At 44.9% G+C, this 14,905-nt stretch overlaps 1 protein-coding gene across 1 annotated transcript in view; it reads right to left on the bottom strand.

Moving 5' to 3' along the window:
- The window catches only part of ERCC3 (ERCC excision repair 3, TFIIH core complex helicase subunit), a 58,461-nt gene extending 43,913 nt beyond the window's left edge, over positions 1-14,548 (bottom strand). Inside the window, exons 1-3 of the mRNA XM_088455819.1 lie at positions 14,343-14,548; positions 12,303-12,505; positions 7,591-7,827 (exon numbers count right to left, since the gene is read on the bottom strand). Coding sequence (XP_088311945.1) covers positions 7,591-7,827; positions 12,303-12,505; positions 14,343-14,370 — 468 coding nt within the window. The 5' untranslated portion in view covers positions 14,371-14,548. The remainder of the gene's footprint in view (positions 1-7,590; positions 7,828-12,302; positions 12,506-14,342) is intronic.
- Positions 14,549-14,905: the final 357 nt, after the last annotated feature.

Below are 14,905 nucleotides of genomic sequence, written 5' to 3'. Positions count from 1 at the left end.
CCCTCCACTGTAACCAGGTGCAGGAGTGGAGTACAGTACAGGAAGTAGGATTGTACTTTGCCCTGCTTAGAACAGGTCACCCCCATAAACTTAGTAACCAGACAAGAAGGGAACCAGCAGAGAGGGTACTAGGAGGACAAATGTGGCATTGAATCAACTAGAAAAGTCAGTGGCTACAAAGGAAGAAATGCACATGAGCCTACGGTCTCCCAGTTGTTCGACACAACCCTTCCAAGTCCCTTTTTTGTAGAAGTCGAATAATAGCATGCGACCGCAATTCGACTGTTATCGGACGATTTGGTCGTCCGCTGTCCGATTTATGTTGGTACAATCCATGACGGACAGTTGTGTGCTTGCACACGTATCCACACATTCGCACAACACTAAATAGCGAATAATATACAACACTCACACACTGACAAACAATGTTCATGCAGGGTTTAGTTAGTAATGAGAAACAGCTTCTGTATACATGTCTGGGAAAAGTAATTAAAAATATATACACCAGGATACTGTGAGTGTTTTACATATAAATTGAGAAGCCCCGCATACAGACAAGTATGGCTGTGGCAATTGAAATATAACCCAGACACTGATATGCACAATTGAATTTGTCTGAATGAGAAGTTAGAAACAATGGGCGGAGGTTTGCTTAAGAAGTACTGACAAGTGTATTATAAATAGGCAGAGGAAAACCTTTGAATTAGCTATCAGACGAAGTGGCAACAGCAGTCAGCTGGGGTCTCCACCCTGCTTGAAAGTGAACCTCACTGCTTGTAACACCTTGCACTGTAGTTTTAAAATATGTTAGAAAGGGATAATATATATATATTAAATCCATCATAAATACACTGAATTGCATAACACACACCCATAGACACCACACATTACGCACAGTTGCACTGGTTATCATAAGCACTCTACACATAAACGCACCACGCATATTAGCAACTTTACGCAAGATTCTCTTACACTTATACATACACAAATTCCAAAAAGGTTCCTTAGTATAAAAGGCTAATATTAGAAGGTTTATTCGTTATTGTATAATGTTATAAAACGCATGTATTTGATATCTAAGGTTTAGTATGTAGTAGACACCGTTTATTTGCAGATCTCTGGTTCCATCGGCAAGGAGATCGCATCAGGTAGAGCAGTGATTCCCAACCTCGGTCCTCAAGGCACACTAACAGTTCTGGTTTTAGTGATATCCATGGTTAAGTTCAGACGGTTAGATCAAAATAACTAAGGTATTAATTAAGTCACCTGTGCTCAACTATGGCTATCCTTAAAACCTGGACTGTTAGTGTGCCTTGAGGACCGTGGTTGGGAACCCCTGCGGTAGAGGGTTGATCCTCCGGTTTGGAAACAGGGCGTCAAGCACTCCAAACTTGCTTCTTAGGTTTAGAGGCTGCCTTAGTGGCCACTTGCCTGGGGAAGGACTGACCCTTGGACTTCCCTTGAACACGAAAGGACCAAAATGCAGAGGTCCTAGCCTTGGAAGGCGCAGTAGCTGACGGCAGAAATGCCGACTTAGACTTTGCCAGGGTGTCTACAATTTTGTCCAAATCAAGACTAAACAATAACTCCCCATTGAAGGGCAAGGCCTCCAGGCCTTTCCTGGAATCAGCATCCACCCTCCAAGATCGTAACCACAAAGGGCGGCGGGCAGACACAGCTGCGGACGATACTCTGGAGATTAGCAGACTGGCATCCAAAACCGCTTTGTCAATATAGGTAGCGGCATCTCTCATCTGTCCCACCAGAGCTTTCTGGACATCAGGAGCTTCCTCAGTAAGTACATTGGCCCAGCTCTCAATAGCCTTAGCTACCCAGGAGATAGCCATAGACAGACAGACCACAGCCCCAGAGAGAGAATAAATTGACTTTAAGCAAGTTTCCACTTTCCTGTCCATAGTATCCTTTAGGGAGGAGATGGAGGGTAAGGGCAGCGTAGCACTTTTGATTAAGCGAGTAACATGAGAATCCACCGCAGGCAGGGATTCCCACTTCTTGCAATGCCCTGCAGGAAACTGGTAGCTAGACACCAAATGTTTGTGCGGCTGGAACCTCTTACTAGGCGACTGCCAGGCCTCCGCCATGTGGTCAGTCAACTGGTCAGCGAGAGAAACAATAGCTACATCTACTTTAGCCTGTTTGAAATTTGGGAATTTAGATTTAGGGGCCTCTATGTCAAGGATGGATCGCACCGCCCGTACCAATGCTGGTACATTAATAGAAGACCACCTCCCTGACAGGAGAATCTGAGTCAGAGTCCTCAGGCAATTCCCCGTCATCTGAGGACGCATCAGAGTCTGACAATTGCATAGACTGGGACGACACAATAGGGCGTTTAGATGCCCTATGGGGCTTGTCACTCCTCGGCATAGATTGAAAAGCTGAAGAAGCTGCTAAACTCTGGACCGAACCAGAAAACACATCCACCCAGGGTTGCTGCCCCCCCTGTGAGAGTCCCTGAAAAGGGACAACCGACTGTTGCGCCACCTGAGGAGGCTGCACATATAGCGGCACCCTTGGATAGGCATGAACAGCTTGAGGCCCAGGGGAAGACTGCAATCTACGCACACACAGATTATATATATATATAAATTATTGGGAAGCACAAAAGGCAGACCACTGGAAAACCCACAAGCGTGCAACACACGGTCCACAGATATGGCACTGTGTAGCAAGCAACTGTATGTGACAGACCTCACAAATACTTGAATTTATATATGCGAGATCAGAAAGAAGCCCCTCCCACACACACCTGCCAGGCTGTAGGAGAAAAAAGGGATAGGTATAGACTGACAGTATTAATAAAATAAAGCAGACAGTCAGCACTAGCAAAAGTCACATACCATGCAGAAGAATACTCACTGCACCTTTACCACTACAATAAACCTGCCCAGATTAAGTGTCTGGGAGGGCTATAGTGCTGTGTACACTGTCCTTTAGCAGGGGAGAGGTTCACAGGGGAACCATACCACACGCTGTCTGAGCGATCTGCGCTGCCACCAGAGAAAAAGATGGCTGCCGGAGACCTCGGAGGAGTAGTGGCCTCAGGAGGATGCAGCTCAGCGACGCCAGACCCGAGTGGAAAGGCGCGCTGAGCTGAGGGGAGGAGCCGCTAGACAGGGAAGGCTCTCTCCCCTGGCTAGCATTTAACCCCCAGGACGCCAGTTCCCGCTGCTGGCAAATTACTCCCTGGTGGTCTAGTGGATACGCGGGGTATGCCTCCTGAGAGGGGGAGCCCACCGCCACCGCTAGCATCTCCAGTCTGTCCCCAGAGACAGGAGGCCAAAAGCTGCATGTACTCGCGGGTAACCGCAAGCGATGACCCGCGGCTTACCTGTTCCCCGGTGGTGTAGGAGCGGCAGCTTGGAGTTCCCATGGACAGTCCGATGCTGCTGCTCTGAAGAGTTTTAAAAATAAAAGTAAAATTAAAAACTCATAAAATAAAACAAGCTTAGGGGCTGCTAATCAGCCCCCCTGCGCTAACGGTGACCCGACTCCGGCCAGGCACCAACTTAAACTCAGTTGCCTGTGGCTCGGGGGCGAGGTATATAGGAGGATGGACCCAGTGCATCCTGGGAGCTAAAGCTTTAACTGCGTGGTGCCCGTGGATCCAGATCCAGCTATACCCCAAGGTCAACCCTGTGGACCCCCTATGGACCCTGAAGAAAAAATCCAAGTTTAGGGGTCTGCGCAGGAGCAGTACTGTGCATGTGCAGAACGGGTCCTGCGATCTCGCTCACAGGGCCTGATTCAGAGACGGTCGCTCTGAACAGAGTGCTCGCTCTGAATCAGGGCCCTCCTACCTCAACTTGGAGCGGCCTTATGGACGCTCGCATAGCTGTGGGTTACCACCCACAGCTTATGCGAGCGTCCATGATGATGGTCGCGATGGTCAAGACCATCGCGACCATCGGGCTCGCGACGGAGACCCTGCGGTAGGGTCTCGCTGCCGCAAGCCCTGGAGTGATTTTGGCTCTATCAGAGCCAAAATCACTCCCACTGACATCACTAGTGATGTCAGTGGGGCCGGACCCAGACGGTAGGCGTTCCCATAGGAACGCCTCCGTCTGGCAGCCACGCCCCCGGCACGCCCACCAAAGGGGGCGTGCTGTCAATCAACATCGACAGCACACCCCCTTCGGTGCGAGACCCGGAGCGACGGCTACCCCGTCACTAGCCGGGTCTCGCGCATGCACACGACGGAGCTCCCTCCGTTGTGCACATGCGCATTTGGGTACCATCGACCAGCTTGCGAGCGTCCTGCACTCGCGAGCGGGTCTGAATGAGACCCACAGACTCTCCCAAGACGCAGTATGATTGACATGCTGCAGTGTTTGGGTGGTAGAGCTGGGGCGTGGCTGGCCACAGTTCCTAAAAAAGCGGCGTGCATTCCCTGTTTTCCAGGAGGGCCGAGGACAAGGTCTGTGTCGGTGGATGCTTATTTCCTGGCCTTGCAATTGACCAGGCAGAAACCAGGTTGAGGTAGGCTTCAGCTAACGCAGCATGGCCAATGGAGCAACCATCGCGACTGATCCGAGGCAGCGTATACAAACCCTACACTCGGATCGCAAATACAGCAAGCATGTGTTTATTTCACATTTTGTTGGACGGTAGCGGCTTTGCAATACTGTCCATCCCTCGATCAGGCCCAGTGTGTACCCAGGATAATATACAAACTAGACAATGCTGCTCAGATGTGGAAGATCTTGCAGTTGAAGGATGTGTGTATATTGCTAAACACTGCACTCTAGGCAGTGTTCTACCATTATATACGGCAGTGGTGGCAGCATCTTATATGGCAAGGGAATGGCAAACTTATCAGGATCAAAGTAAATGGTGCATATATTGGATAAACACCGGCTGATCATTGCCAGAAAAGTCACACTGTGAAAAAGTCTATCTGCAGAATAATGATGCAACACATATGGTAAGAGTAACAGAATAGATGTCATTTAGTGGCTAATAGAAACCTTGACCTCAATCCCATCCACAATCTGTGCCGCCAAATAACCCAACCTGAGCACTATTACAACGAGGAATGGACAAACAGCACAAATCATCCTATCCTAAAGACTAACGAATGTAATAGCCGGCAGCAGTGTTTTATTGAAGAATTCACTGCGACGTCAACTCTTACATTACATTCTTGGGAGTATTTTAGATCGTGATTTACGGTTATCTTTCAGTTTTGTGGGAAAACAGAAGAATAAATAGTGTCATGTAAATAAACTATTATAACTACCTTCATTCTTGTCATAGTTCTGGTTTACTTTATTATTTTCCTTGTATTTGAGTTTGAAATATATGCGCTCAAAGCCTCAAACCCAAACAAATAATTTAACAGACAAGTGAGAATATGCTTTTCAGGACGCAATGGGTCCAATCCTGCGACCACTTTTGCGTTTTTTGCCATAGTTGCGTTCGTTACTTTATGCTATTACTGTAATGGTGTAAAAGCCGGTGTCTGGAAATGCAAAGACTGGGAGCAGCACTTTGTGTCTTTAGATGCAACTATCAGATGCACCACTGAGACTTGCACCAGCCCCATCGAAAATAGGTGGAAATATCAGCATTGCGTCTGACACAGATCAGCTCCAACATATATTACACAAGTAACATGAATACATGTAAAATATACTTTTATGCAATCACATATATGAAAGCAGCGATTTCTCCCTGTGCATGTGCTGGGATGTACAACGGTCATTTAAATCAACATAATATAACTAATCATGAACATACATACTGGAGGGTATTTGAGATTGCTAAGGATACAGGGAATTTAACGTGTAGGAGCCTTATGTGTTACATAATTACTTCTATACATACACAGCAATAGACATAGCTCCCAAGGGTTAGAAATACCAGTAGTAATTATTTTCAGGCCCTGAAATAAATATGGATGTATACCGGACTGATGTCACTACATCCTAGAGTACAGCGCAACAAAATGGTCATATCCAGCCATCCGGTGTAGAATATTTAATAGAATAAGGGATGAATATACTCCGGCTCTATTGCCCTTTTGCTATAAAGGGCTGTGTGTACATGTATAGATACATACTTGTAGGTACTGGAGCGGAAAGTAGTGTGGACAAATACATTTGTTTAATGTATATTGTACTGTTTTAATGTGTGTTACCTGTGTATTATAAAGTAACCAATTGGTATTAAATCAACTAACACAAGTTTTAATTTTCACTTTATGGAATGTAAATTTTAAAAAAGGACAGTACACAAATATATAAATAATAATAAATATTATTATATAGTAATTTACCGGATTTCAAGTGCTAGGTTACTACACACATTACAATCTGATCACTCATTCCAATCATTTGTATTTATGTCATATCAAATGTTGAAGTCTGAAATTCATTGATAATCCTATCCATTTAGATGCAGTAATGGCAACAGGAAGGTGCAAAATGTATCACACTATAAAGTATAGAATGAAATCATCGCTGCCCGCTCTTAGATGGTGCAGACGCAAGTGTTATTCCTGCAGGGAGACATGTGCGTGCCTAAAGTTGTGCCATTCCCATCTCTACATCTCAATTTAATAATTCTAGCTCCTAGAATACAATGGGCCTGATTCAGAGATGTACACTAATGCAATCGCAGCTGCTACGTAAATATGCTAATGCCTTCATAGCTTACCCGAGCATATGGACGCCCACTGCTGCTTTCTCATATCCATCCAAAGTTGCGCTCCTGCATAAACATCAGTAACATTGACACTCATCGCCCAGTCATGTAAAAGTCAACTTTGGCCAGCTGCAAACACTGCAGCTCTCCTGACACGGCCCTGGCCGATGGGCGACATATCGGGCAGCCAGTACACATTAGACGATCTGGAGCTCGACATGTCGGCCCCTGCTGCATCCCACTGCATTCGGTCGACAGCCGCATCGCCAGGTTGGGCTGCATGTAGGGCTGACCCGAAAAATGCCGCTGACAACCCCACGGGAGTGTGCACCACCCGACATACTGGATATGTGTACCCAGCTTACCTGTCACTCGCTTTGTAAATGAATCCTCTGTGCGGGAGTAATTGAAAAACAATCGCTACGAATACGCAGTAAAACTTACACACATGCGCAATGGGGAAAAAAAAAAAAATAGCTCAACCTGCTTCAATATTGCCATTGCATTAGTCTCTGACTCAGGCCCTATGTGCCCATACCAAGTTCTTTATAAAGATTACCCCACTGGCCAGTGCCCTTCTACACTCCCACCTGGCTCAGCAAACTCATGCTATATAGTCATACCAGCAAAAATTGAGAAGCAGGACGTCCCCAAAAAGAAATTAGCGCTTTGCCTCTAACTTTCTACGCTTCATAAATGGCCTCGCTGTTCACAACAAACTACCTAGGAGTCTTCTATCAATACAAATTACATATTTTGCTAATCAATGTCTGAAATGTGGTGGCATTTAGAAAGAGATCAGATTATGACAACTGGATGACAAAGCAATGTAAATTAATTAGCATGTGGAATTTTATTAAATTGATTGGAATGAAGCATTATAAACACATTCAGATGTAGGAAATATTAATTAGGTTACATCACCTTGATAAATTGCACTATGCCCTCAGGGACACCGGTTTTACTCAGTTTCTGTAAATACTCTATGATGTCACCGGTTTGCAGCCCCACGCTGACCGCAGCATACAGTGAGTAAGCAGTGAGTTTATACTCATGGACGTGCACTGGTCGACAGACTGGTTCAGAGATGGCAACAAGGAAATCCTGTGCGTATTTATACACCGGAGAGAAGGCTTCGAGGAAGATGTGTCCATCCGGAGCCTGGTGACAAGGGAATACACATCAGAATGCTGTGTTTTATACATTTTTAATCACAAAAAATATGACCTCCGATCAGATGAGAGCAAAGGTTCTTAATTTGTCATACATGCAAACGATGAGTAGCTGATAAATGAGTAGATGAACCCAAAATTACAAGTTTCACAACTTTTATAAGTCTTATCACATTAATTACATACAGTTCTGTCAACCTAAATCATTGTTCTACAATCTACATAATTGTTTACGAGAACATCACATCATTGCTTACAAACAGACAATATACATACCCCTTATCAGGTCAGGGGATCATGTAGAAAACCAATTTCTGGAACATTGTGATTTTCACCTTTCAAAAAAAGTTAGCTTAAGCTGGGTACACACTAGTCCGACCTAACAAACCTTTGGCAAGTGCATACACACTTACCAATCGTTTGAAGATGTGACTGCACTCTCAGTACTGACATCACAACTGGGCGTGTATTTGAATTTGCCCGCCTAGTTGAGATGACAATCACCACCGGGTCCCTGGCAGCATGTGTACGGGCGATCGGCAGGTCGTCCGTGCCAGTAGATGCACTGATATATCTGCAGATATATCAGCCATCTGCTGTGCTGCAGGGCCGATCTGCTATGCTTGTGAATGACGTTGTTCACAGACATATCTAGGGTATACTCCCACCGATGCACTCGCGATATATCAGCCGATTGAATGGACAATATATCGCCCAGTGTGTACCCAGCTTTAACTTCTTAGGTAAACATGATAAGACTATTAGAATGTGCTGGCCTAAGTGATAATACAAGGGAATGCTTAAGGTAGGTACACACTGCAAAGATTCATCTGCAAATCGAGTGATCCGCATATATATATCTGTAGATGATGGTCATTCATATACACTGAATGACCATCATCTTCCAGGAAGCGATGGGTCACGCCGCGACCCCCTCGATGCGGCTGCCGCTTCAAGTGTACAGGTGGTTGGTGATCGCACACACTTGCCGAAGGATAGATATGTTTGCAGATATATTGGGCATTGACTGTGCAGCACAGCCGACACGTCATTCACAGGCATATCGCTAGTACACACTGGCCTACGGGCACCAGATATATTGGCTGATCAGTTGATCAGCCAATATATCTGTCAGTGTGTACTTACTCTGTTCTGTTATCAGTAGCCATTTTATTTTCATCGAGCATCTAAGTTTAACTAAGGCCGCTATTTCTTCTGTAAACTAATATTCAGATACATCTCCAAGGCAGACATTAAATCCAATCGTTTGGCATTTCAGCATTATAATATTAAATTAAATGCCTTCTGCAATTTATTTTTGATATCAGTCTTACTTTAAACAACAGTATAATTCCCATATATTTTTTAAAATATACAATGTAACAGCCACTGCCACTTGGGAAAATTAGTTTTCAGTGATGGATTAACGCAGTGCCCTATGTCATGCAAGTAGCAATGATACCCACCCCTTCCGTTCAGCAGGTTGCAAATTCAAAGCCGTAGCAAGGCAAAAAATGACTCTGTGCAGACACACCCCCCTGAACATGTGACAACAGGACAACGAGCCTGGGGCAGTGCTGCTTCGACAAAGAAGAAGCTGAGTGCCTGGATGTAGGGTTCCGTTCCAGGTGTTATGGGATTGTGTGCCATGGGGTAAGTGAAGTCCACTAGGCAGTGGCACCGCTCACCCCTAGTTATTAATGCCCATGGTTTTGGAATGAGATGTTCGACACCTATGAGTGTGATGTTTGGGTGTCCACATACTTATGGCCATGAAGATTATATGGTTTAACAAAGAGTAAAGGTATACAGTAGTTATACACTTGCGAAGGTGACATTTGCACAAAAGTTTAACCTTTCATTATTTTGTTGAAAAAAATTATTTCACTTGTGGAGCTGTTGTAGATTTTCTCCATAGAGCTCATCCCATGACACTATTTGATGTTCTGCAAACCAATAAAAAGTTTAAATTAATTAGTGCAATCAATAATCTATGTATCCTGAGACAGGACAATGACGTCACTCAAGAAAAAAAAATAGGTTTCTTCAGGCGAGACTGAATGCTGTGCAAGGCTCTTTTAGAGAAACTGTGCGACCTACTCTAAAGTTGTATATCTTCGGCCAACTCCTTCTTTACTAATTACACACTCAAGGGTGGATTCACTAATGAACGTGTTTTCAAAGCTGCAGATCATCGACGGCTTTGACTAACAGTTTTGCAATAGGATAAATGCTAAACAAGCCTAGTTTAGCATTTATCCCTATAGCCATCTTAAAACTACGAGAATGACAGCTTAGGCAAACTACTCTTTACTAAATCTACCTGCCAATGTAGCGCAAAGGTGAGGTCCCCATACCGAGACAGTTCTCTGGTGGCAGTCATTGCTGAACTCTGTATATAATGAGGAGCACTAAATGGTGCTCCCTCATCCTTGGACAGGAGGTGTCTAATTAATGTGTACCCTGTTTGGTGATCAAATTCCCCATCGGGCACTAAATTCAGAATGCAAAGCCCCTTGTAGAACTGCCAAACTCCAGCGCAGTCCATCTTTATTGTTGGAAGGTCTCTTTCACATGGCAATTCAGGCCAAGTAGCGGCCACTATCAGGTAACAGTTACCAATATGCTACACAGAAGGGGATATTGTAAATGTAGTATTACTCAAATCTTAAGCTAGATACACACTATACGATATACTGTCTGCAACGGATCGGAATGACCATCATATAGTGTATACCCTGAAAACCACACAACTCATTGTACGATGAATCACGTGGTCACATCAGATGGGACAATGCAGTATAGCTACATGTAACGATATATCACACCGTTGTACAACAAATCGAGCAGTGTGTACGGAGATGCGATATATCGCATTGCTGGGTCATCCAGGTGTGTACCCAGCTTTACATGTAACTAAGGAAAAGACTTTAATGAAGCCGAAATTGTGAAGTGTAAATAAAAAGGGATGTAGTCGGCATCCCAGCGGTCAAAATCCTGGCACCAGAATCCTGACCGCTGACATCACAATTTTAAGTATTAGGGTTAGGCACTAGTTAGGGTTAGGCTGCGGGAAAGCCGAAAAACTAAAGGTGAAAAGCAGCGCTAAAGCCTAAACACATTTATTGAATAAGAATAATAAGAGGAGCAGTGAAATGCGTTGGTGTATTACCAGGATTCAGGCACTACCAGCACCTATATATCCCTGCACCTTATTTGGAAGTTCAACATATGTGGATTTTTCTTCATTGGAAGCCCCTATGACTACCAGCCTAGCACCAGGAATCTGTGGATATTGATTTGTGACTTTGAGCACCTCTTTCCAGACTACCACCACTGCACATTGGACCACTCCTAAGAGACTTACAGAGGTAATATTTGTCCATATAGGAGGGTCCCAGCGGTGAGGACTATATGTGCTCAGTCCCCTATTGGATTTCCATCCTTGGCTGACTGATTCTCCGGGTTCCACCAACAGAACTATTTCCTTGTTTATTCTATGGTGCGGTTTATTGTGTAGTGCCTGAAATAGGTATTTAAGAGGTCATCCAGTGATTACGACCTTTTGACATACATGTCGATTTTTCAATGTATCAGTGCCTTTTATTCAATTTTTAGCATTTTTTATTTCCTATTTTACATTTCAAAATTTTTTTTTCATACTTGCAAGTATTGTTCATAGATTGATTGACATCCAAAGTCATTTCATCTTTCATGTATCCATGTGTTTTTGGTATTATTCAATAAATGTGTTTAGGCTTTAGCGCTGCTTTTCACCTTTAGTTTTTCGGCTCTTCCAAGGGATTAACTACCCCTCTTTCTAGCAGATGCTCAGAGAGACAACCTTGTCAGCGCCGGTGTTATTTCCATTTGTTCACTTAGGCTGCGGGAAAGGTGGGTTAGGGTACTTCTGAAATTCTGTCGGGATTCTGACTGCCGCCATCCCAACTGCCGGGATCTCATACCCAATTCAATTAAAAGACTGTCTTGGCTTGGAGACATAGCAGGATTTTGGGGGTTTAGAAACATACAGTTGGAAGGTGCCAATATTATAAGAGCTGAGAATAACAGTCTTATCTGTTTTCTGACTGTATAGTGACCTGCAGCTACCCTACATCCTTTCTACCACATATGTGGGACCAACTCCATAATCTGCCCATGTCTACAAGTAGAAGGAAAATCTTAACTATTCGGTTCTCTCCTCAGGTATTGCCAAACTTATGGAATCTTCGTATTTTATCCATTTCCAAACCATTCTGAAAAAAGTGCAGAAGGCAGATCCGTCACTTGGCACAGAGGCAGATCTAAGAAAACTAGCAACCCATATGTGACATATTTCGTAAATATCGAGCAAATCTAGATATGATCCCTCACCCTATATTTTCTCACTAAATATACTTGCCCTACACAGTATGGACAGCAGAGCATTTGAAAGGGAGGATAACACTACTGTAGGATACCTACCACCCAAAGTGGACGGGACGAATGGTCCCCTTTTAAGGGCATTTGAAGTCTATAATCTTTGGCTCCGTATTCATCGTGCTTAGTACCCCCTTCGTCCACCTGCTTTCCTGCGGCGGAAGGCATGGCTTCCTGATCAGTACCCGGTAAATCATCTTCATCATCTTCCTCATCATCATAGTGACGCTTCTTCGATTTTTTCTTTTCTTAAGAAAATGGACCAAAATCAGAACAAATTGTCAAGTGCTGTTGGTCCCAATCGCCTACCCCCATTATAACACAGCATAAAGATATCTGCTCTGTAATATTTAGATGAACATTTGAACTTCTACAAACCTACATACAACAATATATAAAATGGGTGTTTAACACTACAGTCATGGCTATTTTTAAATTAACAAAAAATACATAATGAAAAAGAACAGTTTTGAATTTTAACTTATGGCTTGATCACCTAACTGCCAGAGTCATGTATTACAAAATAGCAATATCAGGGGTGAACCAAGTATTATAGAAACGAAAGATGTGCATCTACTGGCATCTATAAAAATTATTTCCAAATGTTAGGTGCCAACAGTCATTATGTTAAGCAAACTATCTGCCTAGTTCCATCCAATCTGATTCAAAGCCCCAGCATGAGACATCACACACACACATTCCAAATATGGGACACAAACATAAATAGCCTGATGACAACACAGACACAAAGCCACAATAACAACACTAACCCCACAATGCCACACTACCTTATGTGAATACATTCTCGTGTGTGGAACTACAAGCCGCAGTACATGCCAGACTCCAGTGTGGAGTTGCAAGCCCAACATCAAAATGTCAGCCTTCTTGGTGGAGCTGTAAGCCCCAGCATCACATGCCAGGATCCAGAGTGGAACTGCAAGCCCCAGCATTACATGCTAGCCTCCAGTATCGAACTGCAAGCCCCAGCATCAAAATGCCAGCCTCCTGAGGGGAACTACAAGCCCCAGCATCAAAATGCCAGCCTCCTGAGGGGAACTACATGCCCCAGCATCAAAATGCCAGCTTCCAGTGTGGAACTGCAAGCCCCAGCATCAAAATGCCAGCCTCCTGAGGGGAACTGCAAGCCCCAGCATCAAAATGCCAGCCTCCTGAGGGGAACTGCAAGCCCCAGCATCAAAATACCAGCCTCCTGAGGGGAACTGCAAGCCCCAGCATCAAAATGCCAGCCTCCTGAGTGGAACTGCAAGCCCCAGCATCAAAATGCCAGCCTCCTGAGTGGAACTTCAAGCCCCAGCACCAAAATGCCAGCCTCCAGTGTGGAACTGCAAGCCCCAGCATTCTATATGCCAGCCTCCAGTGTGGAACTGCAAGCCCCAGCATTACATACCAGCCTCCTGAGTGGAACTGCAAGCAATAACATTCAAATGCAATCATCCTGAGTGAAACTGCAAGCCCCAGCATTACATGCCAACCTCCAGTATGGAACTGCAAGCAATAACATCAAATTGCCAGTCTCCTGTGTGGAACTGCAAGCCCCAGCATTACATGTCAGCCTCCAGTGTGGAACTGCACATACCAGCCTCCAGTGTGGAACTGCAAGCAACAGCATCACATGCCAGCCTCCGGTATGGAACTTCAAGCCCCAGTATCACATGCCAGCCTCCGGTATGGAACTTCAAGCCCCAGTATCACGTCTGCCTCCAGTGTGGAACTACAAGCCCCAGTATCGCATGTTAATCAGTAATATGGAAATACAAGCCCCAGCAACACGTCATTCCCTGATGTGGAACTACAAGCCTAGGTATCACATGTCGGTTCCTGATGTGGATCTAGAAACCCCAGCATCACATGCCAGTCCATGATGTGGAACTACATTCCCCAGCTGCACATGCAAACCTACAGTGTAGAACTACAACCTCAAGCATCACATTGCAGACTCTAGTATGAAGCTACAATCCCCAGCATCAAATGTTAGTGGGGAACTATAAGCTCTAGTTGGAGGCTGTAGACCAAGAGCCCTGGTCAGACTGTTAGTGGGATGGATGATGTATGTTCATCTCATACCTCTATCAGTCTTGTCCTTTTTACCCATGACACTGAGAGCAGGACCCCACAGGGCACCGGCTATACCGGGCAGACTGGCCGATGAGAAGATGAGATGACGGCCGCTCTTTACAGGCCGCTCAGCCTAACAAGCACTATTGCAGCGGACATAGCCGCTCAGACCGTAGATGATTGGCCGATGCTCCTTTACTTCCCCACCATCATTATTACTGGGAACGCCCATATGTGACAGTTACGTCAGAAGCAATGGTAAGGAGTACTAACCAATCAGCGGGAGGGGGCGTGGTTAGGGAATGCTCTGTGTTTATGTTACCTGCCTCAGCTGCCGGACTTCCGTGTCGGTCTGTGCTGTGTGCTCAGTATCACTATGGTTGTGTATATTTCCCCTACGCGGCAGGGACCTGGTCCTTATGGCGAAGGGGAATTAGAAAACTTTAAATTAGTAGGCTATTTCCCCTTCACCATAAGGACCTTTTAGCCCCCTAGTGGTCAGGTCCTGCATATGAAGGGGAACCAGCCATATTTATGTAAACAGGGCTCTTTCCCCTTCGCTGAAAGGACCT

Source organism: Taudactylus pleione, unplaced genomic scaffold (assembly GCF_031769625.1).
Source record: "Taudactylus pleione unplaced genomic scaffold, aTauple2 ptg000671l, whole genome shotgun sequence".
NCBI lineage: Eukaryota > Metazoa > Chordata > Amphibia > Anura > Myobatrachidae > Taudactylus > Taudactylus pleione.
The sequence above is the reverse complement of the archived record's forward strand: the minus strand, read 5'-3'. Positions and strand labels throughout refer to the sequence as shown.